The sequence below is a fragment of the Mauremys reevesii genome, linkage group 18, assembly GCF_016161935.1.
Source record: "Mauremys reevesii isolate NIE-2019 linkage group 18, ASM1616193v1, whole genome shotgun sequence".
Taxonomy (NCBI): Eukaryota; Metazoa; Chordata; order Testudines; family Geoemydidae; genus Mauremys; species Mauremys reevesii.
The window spans coordinates 9,330,826-9,357,885 of record NC_052640.1 but is presented as its reverse complement, the minus strand read 5'-3'; the positions used below and the strand labels follow the sequence as shown (position 1 = coordinate 9,357,885).

The following is a 27,060-nucleotide window of genomic DNA, read 5'->3' as shown; positions in this document are numbered from 1 at the left end:
GAAAACATTAAATCATTACTGATAAAGTTTGCAGAGGGCACAGAGACTAGGGGAATGGTAAATAATGAGGAGGACAAGTCACCAATACAGAGTGATCTGGATCGTTCGGTAAGCTGGGCTTAAGCAAACAATACGCATTTTAGTATGACCAAATGTAAAATTATACCGCTAGGAATAAAGTCTGCAGGTCGTAGGTACAGGATGGGGGACTCAATCCTGGGAAGCAGGGACTCTGAAAAGAACTTGGGAGTCATGGTGGATAATCAGCAGAACATGGCTCCCAGCGTGATACTGTGGTCAAAAGAGCTTAGTGGAGTCTGCTGCGAAGGCTGTCGTGCTGCTCGGACGCTGACAGTAGTGCAGAATTGCAGCACCCAGCAGGAATCATTCTGCAAACTCTGGAACACATGGCTGCTGCGCCACCCTGGCAAAGGCTGCAGCATCAACCCACCTTGGTGTCCAGCCAATTCTTCCTCCCAGGGCACAGGGCTACTGGAGGAGGCTATTGCGAATGGCAACACTGTCCTCACCTCCCTAAGTGCAAAGACTCCCAATGCGCCAGCTCTAAGAGGGGAGCACAGGGCATATATGTAGTGGGGACCTGAAGGAAAGAAGCTCGTTGAGCCCTCTACTCCTCCTGTATTCCCACGCAAGGACCAGTCAGTCTGGCCCTGCTCCACATACCAGCTTCATCCTGGTACTGTACTTTCCCCGATAGGGTGGAATGTAGCCAGTGCACCCAGACTTGTAGATGTAACTAACTTAACAAGAGATTTGCATTTTCATTTGCCTAGCTTCAGGGGTGGTGATTTTAATAAAAAGTTATTCGAATACGGGAGTGTGACTCAGGAAATCAGAGACCTGTTCCCAACTCTGCCACAGCCTCTCCTAGGTGACCTTAGGTAGGTCATTTCAGTGCCTGATTTTCAGAGGTGTTCAGCACTCACAAATCCAACTGACTTCAACTGGAGTTGCAGATGTTCAGCCCTTGTAAAAATCAGACCCTTAAATCGACTGAGGCATAAAGAGGTTATTTGTAAAACTGGTATACTTGCCTACCTGCCAGGGTGTAATTCAATGGTTCTAAAGTTCTTTGCATTCCTTAGATCAGTAGTACTATACAAATGCAAAACAGCACAGTATCCTACATCAAGTGTGGGGTTTATGCACTAAAGCCATTTCCAAACTATTTTGCAATCTGAAATTTGTAAGAAATCGAATTCCATCTGTTAACAATCAGAAACTTTCTACTGTGCATTTGATACGAGACATGATTGAAAACACACACACACACATATACTATGCCTAGAGGTTGGGTATGTCATCAACATATCTGTGTCTCCAAACCATCTGGTTTTTATAAATGAAATAGTCCAAAGGATCTGTGTGCTCTCTAAACTCCAGACATTTTGCATGAATTAAAGAACAGCGTAATGACGTTTTAATGACTACATATACACAGTTAATATAAAATTTATATTTAGCAGCTGGAGGAGCAGGGAATTCAAAGTACATAGGAAGGACTTTTAATCATAGGTTACTGGCAGCTAAGCTACTCACTTCTCCACATTTCTAGAGGGTGCACAGCCTTTATATGGAAGCGTACATCATATTAGCACGATGAACTGTCTACCCTGGCACAGCTCCGAGAGTCACATGGAAACTGGCTTGTTTCAAAATCTCATTTGGCAATGAAAGATCTCTGCATTCCACCATGGCCCTGAAGCTGTTGTCCACAATGACTGCATTATTCACTTACCCAGCTCAGGCGGGGCCTGTTTGAGAAAAGTTGGATCAATAGTTCAGTTCAAATCATGAAGGCAGGGATGCCTGGCTATTCGGGCACTGATACAATATCACTGCTAACTGCATATTCAACACCTGACTCATTTTCGCTACAGCCCTTTGCTTGTTCATAACGGACAATTAAAGGGATTATGTTTTGCTCTAGGGGAGTTGAAGTGTAAGGCATAAGCAAGCACGTACTTAACTTAAAGCACCAGTATCTCCGGTGAAGTCAGTGGGACTGTTCTTATACATAAGGTTAAGCACATGCACAAGCACTTTGCTAGAAAGGATAAGATTTTGGAGGCACTACTCTGTTACACTTTTTTTTTTTAGTTTCAAAGCCAGTAAAGAAAAATTCCACAGACAACAGATTTGGCTTAGCAATAGTGCTCTACGGGCCCCCAAAAGCCGGGAAGGTGTTTCCAGGCCCGCAGCTTCCTGAAATGGAGAGAGCTAGATTAGCAGGTGCAGAAAAGTTCCACAAAGCGTTGTGTGTTGGGATGGTGTGACATTACCCAGGCTACAATCTGCACTGATGGACAGCTGTCCTCTCGCTTCTCCAACCTGGGGTGCCTTTTACACCGCTTTGGTGTGAGATCGACCACTCCTGGCCTGCCCACACACAACCTCCAGCATGTAAATCACCCCTCCCTAGACTGGCCACCATCCCATCAATTATATTCAATTACAGAACCCCACCAGCAAATTCCCAGTCTCAGACTTTCCCCCAGAAGCATGCATCTTGTGCTGCTCAGCACCCTCCTGGACAACACAAGCTCAGATGAAGTCTGACATTTCATTAATAGAAAATATGCACAAATCGCATTATCCCAAATAAAGTTTCCCACACACACATTTAGATAAAACATTAAAAGAGGTTTATTAACTATAGAGAGTGATTTTAAGTGATTACAAGTAATGAGGCATAAATCAGAATAGGTTACAAAGAAATAAAAAAGGTAAAATGCAAACTAATAGCTAACTTAACAAGCTAAGTGGATTCAAAGCGAAGATTTCTCTCACCACATGCTTTAGCAGTCTTACTGGCTGGACTCTTTTCAGCCAGGACCACTCCTAGTTCAGTGTTAATTTCCTTGTCCTTCAGGTGGTGTTGCTGCCGTGAGTAGAGATGAAGGGAGAAATCATTTGGAGTGTCTGTTCCCCATTTTTATCTTTTTCTTGCCTTTGAGAATCATCTCCAGCTGGGGTTCACGAGACAGTCTGTGAGATGGGAACTTCCAGCTGTTTCTTTGCCAACATGTACATTTCTCACTCACACCCTTTTTCCTGTCAAAGAATGTCCGCTTAACCAGGTGATGGTCCATTTGATTTTGATGAGACCTAGCTGAGGTCTTAGTTTGCCTTTTGTCTTTGAGGAACCGGTTTGTGCCTGCTTTTCTAAACCTGGAAAATGTCTCAATAATGTTATAAAGTAGAATCTTAACTTTTTTTTTTTTAAAACATAGAATGTTGCCACACATTTTACCAGCACATTATGAGTTTTCAAATAAAACCTCACAAGGTACACTCTGTATAAAGTCCATTACAGTCTTGTAAAAAGGGTGAACACAGGGATACAGTCTCAGATGGCCATGATCCTGCACCCTCCCTGCTTCCACCCACAAACCTCCCTGAATGCTAGGGCAGATGGAGACCCCCGAGAAAGCTGTGCAGCACTCCGGGGTGTGGACCCTTTAAGCAAGTCTATGACACCACCCAGGGGGGCAACACTCCTGGTGCCTACTAGGCTCTCTCCGTGGAAGAGGATTGACCCCCCACAAAAAAATCACTGTCCCTATGATTATGATGTTTCTCTTTGTCTTCTCCTCCCCCTTGGGAAGCGAGTGTTCTTCGTTGTCTTAGCCCATCAAGATGGGGCAACAGCTGTTCTTCATCTCAAGCACATCTTCCAAACTGATACCAACCTTTTTGTCTTCCTTCAGCATCTCATTCTCAAGCCACTTTTTTTCCTAGATCTTCCTTATGATCTGTCCCTTTTTGATCAAAGCTTTGGTTAGCTCTGATAGCACATTAACTAAAAGTTCACTTCAAGTTACAACCTGTCAACAAATGAGAGGTGCAGTCATACAGACCTGAGATGTTCTTCATTGCAGAAGGTATGGATTTCCAGTGGGACAGCTAACATAAAATGCTAGTGGAGACAAGGCACTGGAATTTATACTGGACAGAGCTACCGGAGGTAAATGCCAGACATGTGGGGGAGACAGGATTGACCTCTACTAGTTCCACTGAGATAAAAAACTCCAGTTACTTATCTCCACTAGCATTTTACACTGTGTTCGCTGTCTCCATATTAACACACACTTTTTGCAGTGAAGATCTAGCCTGACATACTATTTTATTACCGTGCTGGTAGATGTAAAGCAGAGGGACACATTCCCAGCAGGCTTGCTTCCGCATTATTCACATGCGCCACACGCATATCAGTAATGTGCCACCTGCCCAGTGCTGTACATAAACACGAAGATGGCAACCCCTGCCCTGAGAAGCATACAGTGTAGGAATTTTGGGGGAAGAGGGGAGAGAAAAAGATTAAAAAGTGTTGGGGGGGGGAAGGGGAGGAAAAGGAAATTAAGCTAAATCAGATCATACCGGGGCGGGGGGGGTGGTGTCAAATGAGAATTGAGTGAAAAGGAAAACCAATGCTTAAGGATCAGTTTATTCCATTTTTATTAAGTTTAACATATTAACAGCGTTGAATGCACTGAACACAAAATTAAGGACACCCATGATTTTAATGCATTAAATATTTTACCTACAATATTCAAATAGTGCATGGGATGCTGAATGCCAGGGGTTCTGTATACCTATTGCAATTGTATCTTTTGTGAAAAACAGTGCGTTTCCATTTTATAGTGTCAACATACTTGTAAACGTTTTTTCCCCTTTATAAACTGGAAGGATAAAGAATTTAAAAAAATTTAGTTTTTCACTTTCAACATCACATTTAGTAAAAAGTTTTACAAAAACATTGGCTTTTATTACATTAATACACTGGAATTGCTCAGCTAATGCAATACTGGATTTTTGCCCTTTAGACTCTAATAATGGATTTTAGAACAGTAAAAGTCAAATTCTATCCTCAGTTACACTGATATAAATCCAGAGTAATTCCACTGGGGAAAAAAATAAAAAATAAATCAGACACACACTAGATTTTCACCAAACAGAAATGTGACAGCATTCCCCCTCTCCCACCCCCCCCCAAAAAAATCTATAAAAACATATCAGCTAAAAGCTTAAAACTATATGTGAAGATATCACAAAATGAAGCAGCAATTACCTCCAAGGGTACAATAAGATATTTTAAGACTGTGCTCAAACTGAGACAGTCAAATAAGAGATACAGTGAATTAAGATGTGGCTTTATAAAAACAAAAACTATTCCATACTTTTATATTTCATGGCCATGCTGACATGCCTTTACCCTCCTGCATAGGACAAACATCAAGTATTTAAAAAAAGCCACATAATCCCTGCACCTGGCTCTAAAAGCGTGGTTGTTTTTTTGTATATAAATAGCTTGAATTCCATTTAAAAAAAAAATGGAAAAAAGTCAGTTTTATGAACACGATATTCCATTATCAATTGGAAACAGTTTGCTATTTAGGTTCTAGTTTGTCAGGTTGTTGATATAAATCTAACCCGAAAAGATGCATTTGTCACATGTATAAAAACCCAGGCAGTTTTCCCTCTTCCAGGCTTAAAGCTAGACTCCAAGACATATGGCATAGTCACCTGGTAAAAAGTAGCTAAATTTTACCCAAGCCTTTCATAATGCACTTAACGAAATATTTTTCCTTTAAAAGAACCACTGGTATTTAAATAGGTTTTTCTTTACATACACTATTCATATATACAGTACAAGCACAGAACACAGATGCAAAAAACAAACATTCAGAAATTCTGAAGCTCAGGAATATTTTGGTACAAGTCCAGCGCCTCTGGATTTGAGAAAGATCCCCGCTGATCAACGGCCTTCCCTGCAATGATCTGCTTCACAGCCACTTCAACTTTCTTCCCATTTATTGTGTACTGCAAAATTAAAAAAAAAAAAAAAAAAGTCAACAATGAAGCTGCACTCGTGTCTGGTTGCTTTATGGATGGTCCAATGGAAAAGCCACCACCAAGGCTGGAATTGAATCATTACCCCTAGCAGAATTCCTGCCTCCACTGCTACACCTGACACCAAATAGTTTCTTAAACAGTTTGAAAAGCAAACTGAATTCCATGAGTTTTATTAGTGATTTTAGTTTTGTTTTTAAGAGACAATACCATTAGCCTAAGCCAGCTCCCATTTACTTCTAGGGAAGCAGGATCAGGCCCTTGATGCAATAATTAAAATTTTGAAACTTACTGCCATTTAAAATTACACATGATTTTCAGCTTTTTAGGTATTCTAGAAATAGGCCCAAACCAAGACCCTAGATCCAAGAAGCCCTGGATACATGCATGTGTACACATGTACCTTGGATCTCAATTCTGCATGTGTTCCCTCTCTTTATAAGAGGTCAAACCAACACCCTGCTTTTCAAAGCCCTGAGCTTGGAGATGGAGCCAAGCTACACAACTTGGATTCTATTTCAAGGATTTTCAATTGTTTCCCTAGAGGTTTAACTGCTGTTAATCAAACAGATTCAGATAGAAAATCTGTTTCTGTGGAAACAAGACACCGTGAGGAGGCAAAAAGATAGGTCCTCTGTGCTTGGGTTTCAGTGTTGCTCCCTGAGGCACTACTGCAATTGTGCAGTGAAGAATTCCCAATCTGTGCTCCAAAACAGTGGAATTCTTGGCTGGCAAAAGCCAGTAGAAAAGACCTGTCTCTCCTGTTGGCAGGGATGATCAATCCCATTTTAGAGAGCACAGGGCGTCTCCATTAAGGAAGCCGTTGAACAAAATCTTCATTTGGTACTGAAACCACCACCTTGTTTAGTCTAATCTTCATTTTGGTTAAAATAACCAAAGTTGCAGCAAGATAACTCTGAGCTGGTCCATCTGCATATGGACCAGGGACACCATTGGCTGCTTTGTTAGATCTCCTTAAGGTGAAGCCCAGAAATTAGTCCTTCTGAGACACCTTTTCATTAAAGATCTTTCAGAGCAGGCCAAATGGTCTTTAGCAACACTGTATTGTTAGGAAATTTTCAGGCATTAGGTCTAATTTTTCCTTGTTTAATACTACATAGTTCTTATCCCCTTGCATGACCCTAAATAGCCACTCTCCTTCCTCAGTAATTACCAGCCTGGTTTTGAGACACGAGGAGGACCTAGAATTCCCAGTGATGTTGATGGGAGCTGCTGGAAGTTCACTTCTCGGGGAGGGGGGGGGGGAGAAGCTGGTCATACATGTTTCAAAAAAGCTGGCAGCAAGCATTTAACTAAGTATATGCTTAAGTGCTTTGCCAAAAATCAGGGCCACCGTGCTCAGTCAAGATACTGCAAACCTTTCCCAGTTCTAATTCCCTAAATACTAACCCTGAAAGTTTACTCATCCCAAAAATACCCATCAGACAGAACAGCAGGGGACTTCCACAGTTTTGTATCAGTTAACACAAGCACAGTCCAAAGATAGCATAGCTGTCAAGGTGGATCAGGAGCTCTGACCAGATCAAGAATATTGTAAAATTTTACAATATAAATTTATGCTTGTGTGCACAGCACTTTATCACTGTAGATTATCTGTGCACAGGCAAAAAAGTTCTTTAAATAGAACTATAAGCATGAAATAATTTCCAAGCCTTTTCCAGAGTTTTTGATACACCTCTACCCTGATATAACAGGAATTCAGATACAACGTGGTAAAACAGCGCTCCGGGGGGGGGCTGTGCGCTCTGGCGGATCAAATCAAGTTCAATATAACGTGGTTTCACCTATAATTTGGTAAGATTTTTTGGCTCCCGAGGACAGTGTTATATTGAGGTAGAGGTGTAGTTTGTAAAATATAGGCCTGATCCCAATTACACTTACAGAGGGGTTTTATACCACTAATTCCACTGATGCCAGAGTTATTCCCAACTTCAACCAGTGTAAAATGACACCAGGCTCAAAGCCCTATAATTTTAGATGGAGGCAGGTAGTTTGTTTTTATAAACGCAAATTTACATCTAGAAATAGCCGTATATGGAAAGATTTTTTCTTCCCAAGTAAAACCTTCAAAGAAAGCAAGGAGACAGCTTTGATCACTTTACTGCTGATAATTATGTTTCAGATGATAAAATGTAAAATTCATTCCATTGTAAATTCAGTCACAGTGTGAACTAATTAACGATCTAAGCAGGCATTCCTAAGGGGCTGACTCTCATAAATGCCTCATCGCCATCAACTTCATTCTTTACATTCAGGTGATTTATGCATCTTTGAAATTTAACATTTTATGTAGAAGCCAAAGTTGCTGTCTAGAAAATCTATATCATCACTCAAGAGGTAAGTCACGAGGGTGGGTTTTGTTTTTTAACCCTCATGCAAACAAGACATGCTAGGCCCAATGCTACTTATTTACAGCAGTGTAAGCCAGGAGGAACTCCCCTGCAATCAGACACCAGAATCAGGCCTCTGAAAGGCAGGCCACTGAGTCAGGAGCCTACATTTGGATTTAGTTAGGCATCAATGTTTGCAAAATTAGGCTTACAGTGCTTTAGAGACAATGCTTGAAGACTTAAACTAATATGCACATGGCCTGCCAGGAACTACCCTGCACCTTCCAGCCTTGCCAACAGTGAGCTGCTCACAGAGCAGCAGATGGCGACTGGGGATAGGGCTTTCAAAATGGAGAGGCTCCTCCAGTGAGTTGGAAGAAGGACAGAGGAGAACCAAGCAGGCTCCTCTCAGACCAGGCGCCATAAGCCTGACTTACAATGGCGTGTGTCAGTAACTCCACTGAAGACAAGACTGGTTGCTGTGCTGCACGGTTGAGTAGAATCAGGCCCAGCATGCCGACCTGCACAGACATGTTTGAAAATGGAGGGGGTCTCTCAAACAAATGTATAAAGGTGTCCACCACTCTGTGCAGGCAGCAGGGTTTCCCTTGGGCAGGAACAAGGTGTTCGACTTCGCAGAAAGAGTCCCCGTGGTTTAGCAGTGACACAGCCAGTCACTGACTGACACTATACTCTTCTCTGGGGATCCCAGCTCCAGCCTTCCACATTGGTACTGAATTACTGGAAGATCTCTCACTACTGCTTATATTTTTCTGAATTTAGGTAAAAGTTAAACCAGGGAACGTATTTTTGACATCCATCTCTGCTTTATCAGAAGAGAAGGTTTCCCACACCTGAAAACAGAGGCAAGATGACAATCTCTTTATACAGCGTGGAAATATACCCATTAAAGTACGATTCAGTCACACCTGTGCTCACAAAACAGCACACTAGACAGGATAAAGGCCATCACCAGGGACTTCCCCTTTCTCCCTGGCCTTGTTAAATACACTATTAAGATCACAGATTTACAACAGCTCAAGATGGAAAAGATTCATTTCCACTGAGCCCATTCAATGGGCAGAGCAAGATATAGCTGTGTTGCAGAGAATGTGTCTGACATTAAACTGATGCTGCATTGGTGCTATATATAGTGTGACTGTAATTATAGATTTGTTAGACAAACAGAGAAAGGTCTCTTATTGTAGTTATAGCTATTGTTAAAAATACGGATGGACCTAAAATTGAAATGCAAAACTGATGTAAAAGCGATTTCAAACATTTGCTCAATGCTCTCAGCTTTCAAAAACATACCGTTTGAAATGGAAAAAAACAAAGGCAAGCAAAAGCTTTTTGGCATGCCTAAAAGCTAAAATTAGTGTTATAATACGTATTGAGAAAAGCACAGAAAGTATTTTTATAAGAAAAATGTAACAATCTTTAGCTCAGCAGGGCACATGTATATTTATAAACCAAGGATGGGTAGGGATAGTTCCAAAAACAAGCCTAGTTGAGAAGAAAGCAAAAAAGTGAAGTCGCTAGGCAACGTAGACAAACTATTTATAAAACTTGACAATGCTTTTTAAGATGCTAAAATTTCCAGGCGTGTGGGTTTGAAGAGTGATGACAACTGCTCCTTAATTACTGCTCAAGGTGAGCAAGAAAAAAAAATGAGGCAGTGTTTTCATGACATACCGGAATGCCTTTGGTTTCTAGAATGAGGCTAGGAACATGTCTGGCAGACAGCGCTATGCGTATCGCATCCCTAATCCTTTTCACCAGATCCTGACTGAACACCTGGTCCGACGCCATCTTCAGGAAGAGGATCACTCTTTCCTCCCCCTCTTTGTTGTACTGAGGGACACAGAGGCTATCTGAAACCTCCTCAAAGGCTTCCACTGAAAGAGAAGTAAAGTGCTTCGTTATCACATGCACTTGTGTTTTCCACTGGATGCTTTTTTTAATTTTACACTAAAGGGCATATCTCCCATCATCTGTTCTGGCACTGGTGAGGCAAACAAAAAGCAGATATTAACTAGGATTCTTAAAGAGAACACCTAAGGGAATTAGGCACCCAAGTGCCACACTGTCAGTGGGACTGGCCTACCTAAGATTTTCAAAGTTTAAGGCAATTAGATAAGCAAACTGCACTGAAAGTCAGTGCACTTGGGTGCCTAACTCCTTTGTGGTTTTTTGGTTTTGTTTTTTTAAATCCCAGTCATTGATTTCTGTTCAAGTGAATATCAAAGTTTATAGACCCAATAAATACTGACTTAGGTCAGGCCAAAATTTTGATATAGTTGTTGGATTAATAAACCTTTTTGTTCAGCACAGGCAATACATTTGCTGATTTATCACAGCTAACTAAGGTACTTCTATGCCCTCTATTATCAATGTCTGAACACTTCTGGATCCTTAATGTATTTATCCTCAACAACCAAGTGAGGTAGGCCAATGCTATTATCCCCATTTTACAGATGGGGAATGGCAGTCCAGAGAGACTAAGTGGCTGTCACAAGGTTGCACAGGAAGTCTGTGTTGGAGCAGAGAACTGAATCCAAGTTTGAGCCCTGACCAGCCTCTCTCTCTCTCTTTCATTATATGACTGCTTTTCAACCAGTCATGAGGCAGGATGTTTTAAGTACATTTCACCATGCGCAGCTGGATAATCCAGGCAGTACAATCTTAACTGGATTAAAAGAAGGTGAGGGGACAATATCAAAACACAGGCTGATCACAAACTGGTTCAGTATTCAACTGCATCCAACTGAAACAAACGTTTACTTACTATTCTGATAGTTACACAGCAAAGCCCTTGAACCCAGGGAGCATTTCCACCAATGTAACCTGGCTCAGAATCTGGCTTGTATGTTCCAAAAACAAGACAAGACAAGGGAGAGACTGCTCCAAAGCTTACATACGGGAGTAACTATGTGAAATGTAGCCTAGGGCAATAGCCATGAACATTCTGAAAGCTGCCCCTCCGCCCACAAGGGAAGCTGACCCTCCAGATTTCACATTGTACAAGGAGGACAGCTTTGCAGCAAAACAATACCTCGATTCACTATGCCAGAGGAATGCTTGACACCATCTCTCTGCCCTCCCTCATTGCTGCTATCTTTCTGCTGACTTCACACACTGCCTTTGTGCTCAGAGTCGTTTATGGCAGTAAAAAAAAAAGGCACAAGAATTTATTTTGGCTATTGACAATGGCTCAGTAAAAACAATCGAGCACTGTCTAACAGTTCGCCTTGGAAGGACAAACCATGGAACTAATGGATTCTCTTAAAAAGAAACATAAAATGGTTTGCACAATTCTTGTAAGCCTTATTACATGAAGGCAACATCTTATGAGGAAAATGCAGTCCATTTCAGTTAGTCTGTAGATCCTTTTGGAAAGGAAGCAATTTCATAAGTCAGCAAAGCAGTATCTCCTTGTTAATGATATCCTCTTCTTTAGTCTCTTTCCAACGAAAGATCTCATGTGTTATTAATTAATCCTTTCAACAATGCAGTAAATTCTCACATTTCAGTTTTAAGGCTACACAAATATCACAGTTGCAAAAAGGTGGATGAAAGTTTTTCCTACCTATGTTATAGATTTCAGAACTTCCAAATCTCACTCCATTTGGATTTAGCGTACCATCACTGAAAGTTACACACAAACAAAGGAGCATTAAAATATAATCAGGGTTTGATGAAGAAAAGAAATGATGCAATTTATCAAGTTTCTCAATATGCAGAAAGTTGTAGGAGAAATAGGATTACAAGAGATTTTTGTCTAAAAGAAGCTCCCTGCTCATTAAAATGAAGTTTTACACAGAATCTAAACAAACCACATTCTTCAACTTCATCATTTGTTTCTTCTGTGCCCCAAAGATTCCACTGGTATTTCTCACTTAAACCTGCACGCACACAGGCCTTCACAAAAGTAGCCACCAATATCCAGCCATGAAGTAACAGAGCCAGGTGCTTTAGTGACACTCCTTGGCATTGCTATTGTGTCTTCCCCTTCCCACCACCTGAGGTTGAGCATCTCCATTTCTGCAGCACTTCTCACTCCCTGCAAACAGTGGACTCCATGAGCTGAGCCTATAAACTGAACCAGGCCTGTTGTGTGAAAGGCAGGACACAATCCTGAACCAGTAACTCCCCATTAAAACTGAGAGCTGATTGGTAAATACTGCCATAACAATGCTCCTGATCTTGAAGTTCTATTAACTCTTCAAAACAAGCATGGCCACTTACAACACTTCTAACCTGTAGCTTTCAAAGTGGTTTAAAAAGATGAGCAAGTACCATTATCCCACACTGCCATAGGGAACCGGAGGCACAGAGAGCTTAAGGCAGACATTTTCAGTCCCTCCATTTTCTGGGAGCCCAACTTGAGATATGCAAGGCCTAATTTTCAGAGGCACCGAGGACTTATCACTGAAGCCCACTAGAATTGTGGTGCTTGGCACTTTTGAAAATTATACCCATGGTGCCTCAGGTTGGACCTCTGGCAAAAGAACAAAACAAAAAACAGAAGAACTCGAATGACAGGATACTTTTAGAAGTGCAGGCCAGTGACATGCCCAAGTTTATGCAGCAAATCAAATGCAGAGCCAAGAGCTGAGCCCAGTTTTGACTCCCACTGGGCCTCACTGCATCCTGTGAAATCCCAGCTTCTCAGCAGTGTGACCTCTCAAAACCCAAGAGGCTGTAGGCTAGCAATCCTGCACGAGTACCTTATATTAGCTATTTACAATGTGCTGTCCCTTCACTGTGAACTTATGAGCAACTGAAACGTTAGAACATAAAAACGGCCATACTGGGTCAGACCAAACGTCCATCTAGCCCAGTATCCTGTCTTCCGACAGTGGCCAATGCCAGGTGCCCCAGAGGGAATGAACAGAACAGGGAATCATCAGGTCATCCATCCCTTGTCATCCATTCCCAGCTTCTGGCAAACAGAGGCTTAAGACACCATCTCTGCCCATCCTGACTAATAACCATTGATGGACTTATCCTCCATGAACTCATCTAGTTCTTTTTTGAACTAGTCTTGACCTTTCACAACATGCTCTGGGAAGAAGTTCCACAAGTTGACTGCACATTGTGTGAAAAAGTACTTCCTTTTGTTTGTTTTGAACCTGCTGCCTATTAATTTCATTTGGCGACCTGTAGTTCTTGTATTGTGTAAATGTTGAAATTTACAATGCTGAAAGTAATAGGATTCTAGTATATTTCCTCATCAGATCCTGAAACTCAGCCAGCAAGCAGAGTGGGGAGTCATCTGAAATATGCACATCTTCTCCTGCAACCCAACAGAGCCTGCCAACTTTACACATGTTCCCTCAGAACAGTCTTACCAAAAATATACTTTACCTGCGGCCAAGCATGACGATTCCTCCCGTCTCAGGATTTATTTTGCAGTAGTCACCATGGGCCCAAACACCTGTCAGAAGGTGACAAAGTGTTAACCAGCCCATTTGCCATCAAAGCAGGTCTGACTGACTTTTACCATGCAACTCCAATTTAGTTACCAAAGACCAGAAGGGGACAGCACCAGAGCGTGGAGAGTGAGTTAGACGGAAGATTAAAAAGTTAAGTGTGTAGAGTTTAGCTAGAAGATGACAAAGGGGACACACAAGTCTAAAAGTATGTGGAAGGTGTAAGTCCTTTGATTCTGTCAGTCGGACTACTCCTGTGAATATGCACAGCCCTTACTCACCCCAGGGAGCGCTATCGAATCCTAAACATTCCGGGCATGATTCTGATCCTCCACACAGTGGTTTAACTCCCCTGATTTCAACAGAGGCTTGTTCTAGCAGGCTGCAAAACATGCATCTCTATGGAACCCAGATTTGGGATGTTGCCCTTCCCAGGCAGAGAGTGAGGGGGAGAAAGACTGATCGGCCTGAACGTGCTCAGAGTCAACGCCCGGCCCCACTCCACACACTCAGGCTCCTGAGGCTTGTGTTAAAGGCTTCATTGAGTGTGTGGTGCAGGATCCTCAGGAGATGAGTCTATGCTTTGAATGCTACCCACGGTGAGGCATGAGGGTCCTCCAGTAGAGGTAACAACATGCCCAAGGGGTGTCTTCCTTGGTGTCTCCCTCCACCCTATCAGTAATTCTGGAGCAGAGGTACTCTCTGGGATTACATGGCAGGCACTCAATGGAGTCCACAGGGGGCTCCCGTTTGCTTGATGGAGTTACTCTGCATTTACACTAGTGCAAAAATCAGAATCAGGCCCCTAGAAGCTGGGCCAAACATGTTGGGCCAGATGTTTTTTCTCAGCTTCAGTGGGGTTAACATGGAGAAACTCCAGTGCAAGGAATCGAAACGTGACCCAATTTGATTCAAATTTTGCTTAAGGACAAACAACTCCAACCACGCATGCGCAGTCAGCTGAGGAATGGCGTGGTGACAAGTTTTATACCTAGCTTCAACCTGAAACACATTTCTACAGAACACCACAAAAAATGGGGTTTCCAACAGATCACTGAAACCACGATCGCTACAGGTTTCTCAGGGAAGACTATTGTCAAACACGGCGATCTGTCCTTTTAGAGTTGTGGTTGCTACGGGTGCATGTGCACACGCTTTCACATGGATTCAGTGGTCCTTTTTGTGCTTGAAGACCTCCTCTGTTTAACGGCCAGTTAAGTGAAATGTAATGTAACTGCCAAAGCATCAAGAAGAAGAAAGAAATAATCTATTGTTAAAAATAAACGCACACCTCTTTCCAGCAGAAAGCTTACAAACAAAAGACAGATGAAGTGTCTGTGTATTGGTAACTACTGCCATAGCTAGGCAGAATGCATGCTGTGGTTTTCTACGCAGTCTTTCAAATTGTAGTAAGGCACCAATGGAAGAACACAAAAAGACTGTTTTGATTTGTGACTGTGGAACAGTTTGTGTGGAAAGCTGTCAAAGATCTGTTTTAAGCATATCAGGGCTTTATTTAGAATTAGACTTATTTCATTGTGTATGATCCTATGCTATCTGCTAGGAAGAAAAAAAACTTTATAGTAGAATTACAAGTGTCTGCACTTCAAGTTTTAACGCGTGGGGTCTCACTGAACATTGTGATGTCAAGCAGTCGTCCTCCTTCCCCCACCCCCAGGGAAGCAAACTGGCCACTCAGCATAAACAATGGGACAGAAAAGGTGGCTAAAATTATAAACATGGCAGCAATAGCTTAATATTGTTATAAAATAAGGAAAGGGCTAAAGAATGGGGCAGTAAACAGACCCCTGTGGTTAAATGCAAGATAGCACTCTCCTACTGTAGACTGCGGCTTCTCGCAGTTAAAGGCACTCTTGTTACTCACTTGAAACGTCTTTGTGAGGCTGTGACTGATAAACATCTCCATCTAGCTCTGAAAAGAAGTGGACTCAAGGCCTGCATCCCACAAGCCCTTGCCCAACGGGCAGCAGGCAGTGCAATGTTGCTGTGCTTCAGTGCAAGTGTGAGCAAAGGCTACGGGTGGACCCAGTCCTCCAGAATAAGCACAAGCCAGCATCTAGCCCACTGCACATCTGTCCCTTTACTCTTATCAGCACAGGGCTGGTGCGTGAGCGGAGACAGTGCATGTCACACAAGATACTGGCTTTCCCCTCACACTAATGAGATACTAGGCCAGGGCTCATCTCCTAGGACTCACTTCTAGTACTAGGCAGGAACAGTCTGGTATCAGTACAGTAGCACTCAGTAGAAGATTGCTCCTTTCACATGTATACGCCCAACAGCATACGCCTGTGCTTAGGCAGATAGGAGTGCTACAGCAGCTTGCGCTGGCTCATGACAGCAGTAACAGAAAGGAATTAGTTTTCCAGAAATTCACATCTGACTAACCCAGACTGAAATTCAGACTAAAGCACCAGGGAATAAATAGCAAGATATATCTCAAACATTTGTTACAATTGCCACCCTAGCAAATCTAAATACAACTGTATCTGCCCAACCATGGGAAAGAGCAGGCTTATAATTTTGTTAACTGCTGCCAGTTTTGTACGCCTGGTCAGTTCAAATAATGAACTAAGCATTTCACTACGTACCTGGGAATTTTGAAAAATAAGCTTTCCTGTATTTGTTTCCATTCTCATCATTCCAGAAGTGTGTAGGCTGACAGGGCATAGGCTTGGTACAAACCAGCTCGCCGCTCTCCCCCCAGACTGGTTCGCCTGTTTACAAATAGAGACAGATTTGCTGCATTTCCCTTTTGTAAACTGCTGGGTACCAAAGCAAAGCACAGCACATTGGATTATCATCTGCGTAATGGTCACACCCAGAGGCTCTGTCACTCCGGGCGTTGGCAGCTGATCTAAAAAGTTTATGGGCAATGGGCTAAATTCAACCTTGATTTAACTTCAGAGTGTAAGGTTAGATGATCTAATGGTCCCCTCTGCTCTAGCCTCCTGTTTATCAAAAGCCTCTCCCAAAGACTTCAATTAGACCAAGGTATTTCAGTCCTCAGGAGCTCAACTTTGAGCCACAGGGACAGAACAGGGAAGACCAAAGTACTATCCATGCCCAAGCTCCCTAGAATGGCAGGAAACTGATTAGGTGAGATAAACCCAGATGATCACAGCAGGCAAATCATACTCCACATTGCAGAGGAAAGCCAAAAAAAAAAAATCATTAAATTTTAATGGAATTACATCAGTGGTGAATTTAGTCCAGTGTCTGGTATAGACAGTTTTTAACTAGATAGGACTGTAAGTAGTAAACACAAATACAAGATGTTGGAATATGGTCTCATACTAACACAGAGTCCTGAACAGCGATCAGATTTGATCAGTCCAGTTTCTTGTGGGACAAGCTTCCACAAAGACCACCACCATTAAGGGCACGGTTGTAAAACTATTTTGAGATCACTAACTCATTTACAGCTAGCCACTTAGCCACAATATGGTTGCCACTTTTGGTCATTGGGTTGGATTATCAGCTGATCAAGAGATGAGAGTGTCTCCATCAGTCCCATAAATCACCATCCAAATTTCTGCAGCTATTACATTTTAGTTAGAAATTCCTATTGAGTTGACTGGAAAATGGTTACCTTCATCATTCCACGCTTCCACTGCCATACCCAGGTTCCTGGCCTGAATCTCTCCTTTGTAAACCGGGATTGTAACATTCTGACCCATGAAACATGAAATGATATCTGTTCCACCTATAACAAAAGGAGGGCCACTTAGAATTCAGACACTTTTAAAGAACAACTTTTTAAAAGATCAAATAAAGGCCATGTGAGTTCTTATTTTATTTTCACATAATACTGAAAAAAATTCCATCCACTTTAAGTAACAAAACCTAAAATACACTGCCAAGATTGTCTACTACTATTTCTATGCAATTCACAATGAAGAAAGTTAGAGGCTTTTCTTACAATGTGCATGCCCTTTATATAAGCATATACCTTAGGGACTGATTTTTTTTCTCCCACTAGTTTTACACTAGTAAAAGCTTCATTAACTTCACTGGAGTAACTCCTAATTTACACAGAGTGAGTGGTGATTCAGGCCCCTAGTCTACAGTTAGGTCACAGGTTCATAGATGTTTGAGATGAAGAAATGACACTATGCCATTTAGTTCCTTGTGGCATCTTGCAATCAAACAGTATAGCTGGACTAGATAGTTGCTGCTGGTCTGTTTCTATTTCTTGTTCTTGTGCATTAGCACAAATGTAGTTATGGTTTGGGATCTTGGCACTCACGGGGAATATTTAAGCCTTAATTTAAAAAAAAAAACAGTTTTCATTCGAGTAATTAGGATATTTCTATTCATATTTAAATAAAAAGGCAGAAAGTTACAACAAAAGGCCCAATCCTGCAAATCTCACTCACATGACTATTCTTTGACAGAGACTATTAATAAATGTCATCTTAAGGTCCAGATGTGCTCCCATTAAGTCAGAGACAGAACTCCTATAGACTTTAATAGCAGAAGGATTGGACTCTGGATCTGGAGTCTAAACTAGGTTGACACGGTCCCTCTGAGACCTGATCCTTAGTACCCCGCACAACAGGGCCCTGTATGAGTGCGACTTTATATGAATAGAACAGAAACTGCCTAAGTGAGCTCTCATACCACACTGGACATGGCTTAACACATCTCCATTGTCAATTAGATAATCTATACACTGACCCATCTACCATGGCCATTAACTGAAATAGGAGCCTGGCAAAAGTCTCCTCAGGAGGAGTTTCCTGGTGAAATCAGCTACGCAGAGAACAATGCGTGCTGTAGGTTAACAGACTCTCTTCCTCCTCTCACTCTGCGGCCCTCGAGGACAGTCAGTCAAAATAAAGAATCCTGCTTCCTTACATCTACTTTGTCACAATAATTCCATCTCAAAGTCTTTGAGTGCACCAAGTTCATTATACTAATGCATTGGCATGCTGAATTATGCAGAAAAACCCTGCACAAATCAAAGGTAGTTGCAGTTTAAGTATAACCGAGGCTGACTGATCTCCAGCCCAATTTTCCTGTAAACAAAGTTGCAAAGAGGCAACAAAGACGGAAACTGGCTACAGAAGGAATTAGCAAACGTAAAAAGCTTTTGAAGGATTACCTGAAATGGATCCCAGGAGGACGCTGCTCTTTATATGTTTGTAGACGTACTCGTAGCTTTGAGATTTGAGTGGTGACCCTGTAGATAGTATAGTATGTAGTGTTTGAAGATTATGGGTGTCACCTTAAAGAGGGAAGAAAACCAAGAATCACAAACATTTAAGTTTTATCATATTATCTATTCACCACTTAAATAAATCCAAGAAGTCAAACGTAACCCTCAGCTCACTGTCTGTGGACAGGCTACAAGGCCAGAGAAAAAACACAGAGGAGTTTGAAGCTTACATGGTTTTAAATTTTTCTCTTCTAGCACAGCCAGCCACTTTGCACCTGTTCCAAGGATGGTGATCCTAGAGAGGAGAAAGACATTTTCAATGGCTTTGATCCTGCAAGTATCATAGTTGCTTAAAGCTTTAAACGATTCTAGGCATGTCTTTTTCAGCAATCAAAATTAGTCAGGTCATTGGAGTCATTTCTGTAGCATTGAAATTTTTAATTCTGGCTTTAAATATTAAGCACAGCCTTCCCATCTAGCGGAAAGCGTTCACTTACAGTTTCAGGAATCCGTAACTACAGAGCACTCCAAATACATTAGGAAATCTCCTCACATATAATTGGTTAATTTGCCATAATTGCCCTATTTAACAGGGCATCGTCGCCTTGTTATAGTCTCATGTATTGGAATTGTGTCATTCCAGTGCAGTGTAATAGAAGACAGTAATCCAAGTTTTGCTCTCAGATACACACTCAATTCCAACTGAAGTCAATGAGAGTTGCATTCACAGAGAGCATAATGTATATATGGCTGCATGTTGAAGAATTCTAGAATTGGGGAGTTTTCTTAAGGAGAAAACCCTGTTCAGCACCTTTCAGGTGCTCACAAAACAAGACAATTTTTCCCTACACTTGCTGAGTTAAAGGCGAAGGCACCGTGTTTAGTATCTAAGTTTGAGCAGTCTCCTTCTCCCAGTTGCAAATTACAGATCTTTAGGACAACACAATCAGCTCTGCAGCATTACTATTCACATTACATAAGATATTCACACCAACACTGAAGGCACAGTGTGAAATAAATATTTCACTTAATGCAATAAATAAATAAGATTTATAGCTGGAAAATGTTGTCAAATGCAAGAAACAGACAAGCAAGTTAAAGCATCAAGAGCACAAACATTTTCCTTGCACGCTACCCCTCTCTCCCCCCAGTCAAGCTTCACAACTTCCTGAGGAGTTAAAATATTCTTGTAATACCCATTTGTTCAGGTAATGAGAGGCAAAGTGACTTACTCAAGGCCTGTATCAGAAACAGAACCCAGGAGTCCTGGCTCCATCCCCCTGATCAAGCCAATGGACTCTAGAAGCATTGCATAGCAAACAGCAATGCGGTAAAAAGAAATCCTACTAAAACTTGGGAGATTTTCAAAACAGAACAGTGGGTGTTATTCAAAGTTAAACTATCCAAAGTAATCAATGAGGCTTAATACCTACATTCGTCTACATTAATTAAAAATATAACTGGGACTGAAATAGAATCTCAAGAGCTTCATCTGCCTACTGCTTTAATGTGTGATTTCTGAGATGCCATTAATCTAACCAGGAAACAGATTTTTAAATGACTGCATACAACTCATTTTCAGTTCTCACATCACAAAGAAGGAGAGAGAAAAAAAAAAAGTGTTCCCACACACCAATTAAAAAGTTAAAGTGAAGCCTCATTTATTGCTGGACGTGTTAGTCTGATCTATACACTAAGGGCTGGTCTACACTGGGGGGGGTATCGATCTAAGATACGCAACTTCAGCTACATGAATAGTGTAGCTGAAGTCGAAGTATCTTAGATCGATTTACCTCGGGTCCTCACGGCGCGGGATCGATGGTCGTGGCTCCCCGTGTCGACTCCGCTACCGCCGCTCGCTCCGGTGGAGTTCTGGAGTCGACGGGAGCGTGTTCGGGGATCGATATATCGCGTCTAGATGAGACGCGATATATCGATCCCCGAAAAATCGATCGCTACTCGCCGATACGGCAGATAGTCTGGACATAACCTAACCTTCAAGAAATCCTGCTCCTGTGTAAGTAATGCTCAAGTGATTTGTGCTGGCATTGTGTTAGTTTTACATGGTAGCAATAAACTCCCTTGAGGAGATGCTGAAGTGTATGAAGATGATTATTATTTTTGCAAGGTGCTTTAGAGACATGCAAGTATATGGAATATTGCACAAACGAGGGATGGGCACCTCTAATCTAAAGAATAAATCACAATCTCTTCTCTATTACCAATGGTGATTGGCTGGTCCTTTGGCTGTGGTTTACTACAATCATATGAAGTATTTTTATCCCTGTGCAATATTTTACTTACTAGCGCCCTCTGAGCCATTTGTAATAAAGCAGGGGTACTCTATACCTGTCTGGTTTTTGGTTTGTTTACTATTTGACATACTCTCTTTCAGAAGTCTGTGGAGTAGTCCCCCCCATCTGCATTTAACACCAGTTTACCACCAGGGGTGGGAAAACTTTTTGGCCCGAGGGCCACATCTGGAAATGGAAATTGTATGGCGAGCCATGAATGCCCACAAAATTGGGGGTTGGGGTGCGGGAGGGGGTGCAGGCAGGTGCTCCGGACAGGGACCGAGGGTTCGGCGGGGGATATGGGCTGGGGCAGGGGTGTGGGAAGGGGTCGGGGTGCAGGATCTGGGCGGCGCTTACCTCAAGCAGTTCCCAGAAGTGGCGGCATGTTCCCTTTCCAGCTCCTATGTGGCGGCGCAGCCAGGCTGCTCTGCGTGCTGCCCTGTCCGCAGGAGCCGCCCCTGCGGCTCCCATTCACCGTGGTTCCTGGCCAATGGGAGCTGCAGGGGCCATGCTTGGGGCAGAGGCAGCATATGGAAACACCCCGCTGCCATTTGCCCCATGCATAGGAGCCAGAGGTGGGGGGACTTGCCACTGCTTCCAGGAGCCGCGTGCAGCAGGGCAAGTCCCCGACCCCACTCCTCAGCTGGAGCTTGAGGGTCAGATTAAAATGTCTGGAGGCCGGATGCAGCCCTCGGGCCGTAGTTTGCCCATCCCTGACTTAACCCCTTGATATGGGCTAAATCCAGCCCTACTGAGCAGAATCTTTACTAAAATCATCCCAATTAAGTAGTTATTGCTATTTAATATCACCAGGGTAAACAGTTAGGTGTAGCACACTGCACCTTCATGACAGGGCATAAGATAACAGCCTTTAATAGCTAACATGAATATTTTGCAACAAACTACATTAGAAGGCTAGCATACAGTTGGCTAATGCTTTTAGCAATAGATTAAAATATTAGACCTGCATACATACTTGAACTGCTTTCATTTACCTTCCGCATACCAAGATGATGCTCAGAAATAATTGTTCTATTTCTAGACTAACTTTTTACCGCACTGGTTCTGCTCTTGAATGAAGTTAACAGATTTTAACAACTTTCCACTAGAAACAAATTTCACTGAGATGGAACCTTTAATTATAATAGCCAGCGCCAAAATGTCAATTGTTAAATATTGCATAGCACAAAAGGCAAAGATGCATTTTAATTATCCACTTTCCACCACAAATGTATTAAAACTGAGCATTAAGTAATTTAAAAACACTGCGTATTTAAATAGTAAAAATGTAAAGATCTGCTGTTTAACTCCAGTTTTCAAGATGGTATAGTTATAAAAATCAATGCTCTGTCCAGTGCGTAAAGGTAAAATATCATGAAAGGTCTTAAAGCAGCTTTTGTTTCAATGTTGCTATTTCTTTATGCACCAGTAGAGGGCACCCGGCACCTCATTATGTTCACACAGGGATATATGACAAAGAATGAAACAGATTAGAAAGCAAAATATGAAAATACAGGCAGCCCTGCTGAATGGCCCCAGTCAATTTAAGGCTTTCAAATTCTATCAAGCACCATATTCAGGTTTATGCCGAGTAGTCTGAAATAGAGGATTCTTATTTCACAAAAACTGAGTGCACTGAGAAATTACTCTTTAGACTGTTCCCAATTACCGCCTTTTGAAAAAGCTGCTCTTAAAACTGACTATTGAACTGACATTCTTTATTTACAGGGAATCGGAATGCCTGAATGAATTCTAAAACACACCATTCAACCCTTTGTCTTTCACTCCCTCCAAAACGACCATTTCAATAGTCTTTCAATAAGATTTCAGTAGTTTATCCTAAATTAAGCCAAAGTTTAAGAACTATGCCACCCTATATGTTGGCTTCAGATCAAGCAAATGAAGCCGTTTTAATGTGAGATTAGTAACAGGCTAACGAGTGAAGACAGCAATTTCTAGGACTTAAAATGAGAAGTTCTATAGTTCACTTCAACATCTTCTTTACCTACCCTAGTCGGTCAACCAAATCCCAGAGCACATTGGGCGATGGAACAAGAGGAGATCCATCATATAAGACCACCGAAGCTCCTGCAGCAAGCGCAGACACTAACCAATTCCACATCATCCAGCCAGTCTAGAATAGACAAGACTCCCATGTTAGTTTCTATCTTTGTGAGCTCACATACTCTTATGGAGACATCTCTCCCAACTATGTATTGACCTGTGAATTCAGTCTCTCAGTGTTACTTGAGAATACTACTGCATTAAACTGGTTTACTTTTAGAGTCAATTCATCAGAATCCATGGACCAATTTCAACTGTTAACATCACCGTAAATCCTGGGTAACTCCAGTGACGCTATTCAAGATTTACACTGGTTGTAGCTGACTCAGAACCTGGCCCCTGCTTTAGTAACCTCATTTCAGGCCTTAAAAAAAAAAAGGGGGGGGGAGGGGGTGGAAAAGAGACATGGAGTTAATGTTTGGCCCCAAAATGTGTGTGTCGGTTTTAAATTACCCTAAGAATATATTATTGCGGTAAGGCCAGAAGGGACCATTAGATCACTCAGTCTGCCTGCCTAACACACAGGCCAGAGAGTTTCATCCAGCTGGTCCTGTACTGAGCCCAGTAACTTGCACACGTACCAGAATGGCATCCTGTCTTGATTTGAAGACATCAAGAGATGGAGAATCCATCACACACAGATTAGCAGAGTCCCATGTACTTATACCCTATAATAATTGTAATCTGGGATAAGACTTACCTGGTAATTACACACCAAAAAGACAATAGTTTTATTTTGTGTAGCAACTTTCACAAATACTTCAGGTGGTACCTGATTTGGTATTTAGCCCAAAATACTTCACAGGAAACAAGTGACAGCAGGTATTTGAGAGAACTAAAACCCCAATTCTGACATGGTTTGTAGTATCTATTGTGTATTTTATGACACTCCATTGCTGCTTTACACTGAATCCCATCATATGCCAACACAATATGTCTTGACATTTTTTAAACTTTTAATTAGAAACTAGGAAAGTTCCAGTGTTCACTGTATGTACGCAGCTCCTTGAGGAACACAGGTTTGGTGCCTGTGCTAAAAAAAAAATGGGGGGGGGGGAAGGATTCTTCCCTCCCTCCACCCATACATGTCACTTTGGTGGTGTATGGGGGCCTGCAGCTGGCCAGAAAAGAATCTCCATGGCCCAGGCACTGAGTAGGGCATCTGTAAGTAGTCCTGCTTGCCCAACTCCACTGCAAGCTCCAGCAGACAAGTCATGTGGTCATAGCACTGAGCATTTGAGATCGTGCTTTTTCAGAGCAGCCTGGGAGAGGCAGCGGTTGCTCTGATTTATGTCAAGGGCCATAACAGCCCCTGTTCTGGCCTTCAGCAGGACTCTTACAAACTAAGCACAACATTTAGTTTTCCTAGACCTCTCTAATTTTTCCTGCCTCAAACTGCTACAGCCTAAGAGTTTATAAGAAAGATCTGAGTTTATGCACACTTCCGCTGATCACGTCTACTTGTATTATCTTGTTTGCCATTAAGGTACGAGTCTAAACAACGATGGGGAAAAATAACCAGACTCCTCAGTGGAGGCAATGTAGGTTAGCTGTTACTGCCACAAGTTTATACAGGAGCTCACAGGGAAAAGCAGAAACTCCTTTTATACCATGTACAGTATTGCAGATATCTTCTACTTTGCTACTGCCCCAAAAATGATACAAACAAACTCCAGCAGAGATGAATTTACACCTTTCTCAACTGCATATAAATGACTGTTGGGAGCATGGAAAGCATCACAGTTTAGTAGGATAATATTTAAAATGTTTGAAAAGTCTCTAAACTATCCTTTTAGGCTTCTCTTTTCTTAGAAAAGAAGTCACTGTTAAACCTAAGTTGCACTGTGTTGACTACATTAGCACCAAATAAGGACCGTTAAACTCCAAGGAGTCACAAAAACAGTCATTCTATTTTCTTCCCTTTATATTATTAATAATCACTCATTTAGAACATGGGCATTTCCAAAATGGAGAAGACCAAAGGGCCATCACATCTCTGACAGTGGCCAGAACCAGGTGCCTCAGAGGAAAGTGCAAAGAAAAGAGCCCCAGTGCACTTATGGGGTTCCCAAGTCGGGGTGACAGAGGTTGGCTCATGTGCCAACCATGAAGGCTCATAGCCTTTTAGATATCCCCTCCACCGGGCTCCCAGGAAGGCACAGATTCTTGCCACTCCACCAAGATGAACAGGATAAAATTGCCACTCATCTCCAACATGGCCAGATCCCCACATGATGCAGGAGAGTAGAGCATGCTTTGAAGATGCAACTGAGGATGTCATTACAGCAATAAGCTTAAAACTAAAAAAAAAAAAAAAATATCCAAACCCCCCACAATCCATTTCTCACTAATTAGCAGGAACATTTAACATACGTTTGACTTTTCAGACAACACCCAACTGCATTTTATTAATCCACCTGATTTTTTTAACCCAATTTGAAAACAGCTATGCTTATACAGACCACCACCAGAAATACATAGAATTGTATTTATAGTACTGCGGGAAATGTCCTCCCTCTTTCAAAAAAAGTGTTTTATAAATATGGTAAGTCCCACTTGCCGTTGTATAGTACATAATAACGTCATTGCTGGTCATGTTGCCATGAAGAATATGCTCCTTCAGGTGCTGAATTAGTGTGCCCTGAAAAATAAAAAAAGTGAAGGGGAAAATAAGTTTATGTAAATATAAAACAAAGATCTGGTAGCAAAATATACTTTTCAATATCCTAATGCTGCACAGCCCGCACCACTGAGTATTTCAGGGTTACAGACGGGTACTGAATTCCACCCCCCATTCAAAGTAAAACACAAACAGGCAACAGCTCCCACCCCTATCCACGTCAGCACGGATAGCATTCTCCACTCCCCTTTCGTGTAACCTACAACAAAACAAACAACCTGCTCCCTACAGAACTGCAGCATCACTCCACAGCCAGCCACTAGAGTGGTGCAGCACCCTATGTGGCCCATAAGGATGTGGCTACCTGGGGATATTGACCAAGAGAACTACAGCGGTATAGTTCTACCTATACCCTTTGATAGGTCGCTCTAGTTCTGCAGATCCATTTCCCCAAGCGAACAAGTCCTTTGACATGGTTTCCTGCTCACAGTACACCCAGCTGACTGGAAGGAGTGAGGGACACAGAGTTGTTCTGGACTTAGGTGTCATGGCACAAAGCATTCACATTATATACTAGGTCATAACAGTAGCTCAAGCCATCTCAAATTGTAGTTCTTTGGAGACTGCAGACAGAGCTCCTCCTAAGCATTCGTACAGCTGGCAACATGGAAAATTCCACTGGCCAATGACAATACACTGAACTACACTATTACTCATTTTTCTCTTTTGTTGGAAATGTGGCTAAAATACTTTGGATCATCATTCAAGAGCGACTTTGCAGATCAATGAATTTATAAACTGCTTCCCTGTGTCACTTTACTACAGCGACACATTAAAATGGTTGATTTAAAAACAAAAGCTGTGCTTTGCATTTTTGCAAGTGCTCATGGTGGAGCTATTAGGGACTTCACATGAATCAAGCAAAATATATATTGAAAGAAAATCTATTTTAGATAAAAATTTAAAAAAGAAACTAATGTAAATTGCACATGCTTTAAGGGATGGAAAGGAAAAAATATTAAATAAAAATATACAAGCAAATCCAATTTTCCCTTAGCATCTCAGAGGAGCCACATCTGGATTTTACCTGCTAATGCTCCAGTGCACTGAGATGCCACAATGCTGCCATCTAGCTACAGACTACTTTCTACAACCTGCATTTAAAATGCAGAATTCATGGCTTTGCTATAACGATAAATAGTAAATTAGAAGCAATCTTGCACAAAAGATTTACGCACAT

General features: G+C 41.9%; 1 protein-coding gene across 1 annotated transcript in view; it reads right to left on the bottom strand.

Annotated features, from left to right (window-relative positions):
• Positions 1 to 4,462: 4,462 nt before the first annotated feature.
• Positions 4,463 to 27,060, bottom strand: part of AACS (acetoacetyl-CoA synthetase) — a 59,110-nt gene continuing 36,512 nt past the window's right edge. The window contains exons 9-18 of the mRNA XM_039505580.1: positions 25,761 to 25,841; positions 23,146 to 23,270; positions 19,073 to 19,137; positions 18,789 to 18,911; positions 17,274 to 17,387; positions 16,273 to 16,398; positions 13,596 to 13,665; positions 11,815 to 11,873; positions 9,921 to 10,123; positions 4,463 to 5,844 (exon numbers count right to left, since the gene is read on the bottom strand). Of these exons, the coding sequence (XP_039361514.1) occupies positions 5,707 to 5,844; positions 9,921 to 10,123; positions 11,815 to 11,873; positions 13,596 to 13,665; positions 16,273 to 16,398; positions 17,274 to 17,387; positions 18,789 to 18,911; positions 19,073 to 19,137; positions 23,146 to 23,270; positions 25,761 to 25,841 (1,104 nt within the window). The 3' untranslated portion in view covers positions 4,463 to 5,706. The remainder of the gene's footprint in view (positions 5,845 to 9,920; positions 10,124 to 11,814; positions 11,874 to 13,595; positions 13,666 to 16,272; positions 16,399 to 17,273; positions 17,388 to 18,788; positions 18,912 to 19,072; positions 19,138 to 23,145; positions 23,271 to 25,760; positions 25,842 to 27,060) is intronic.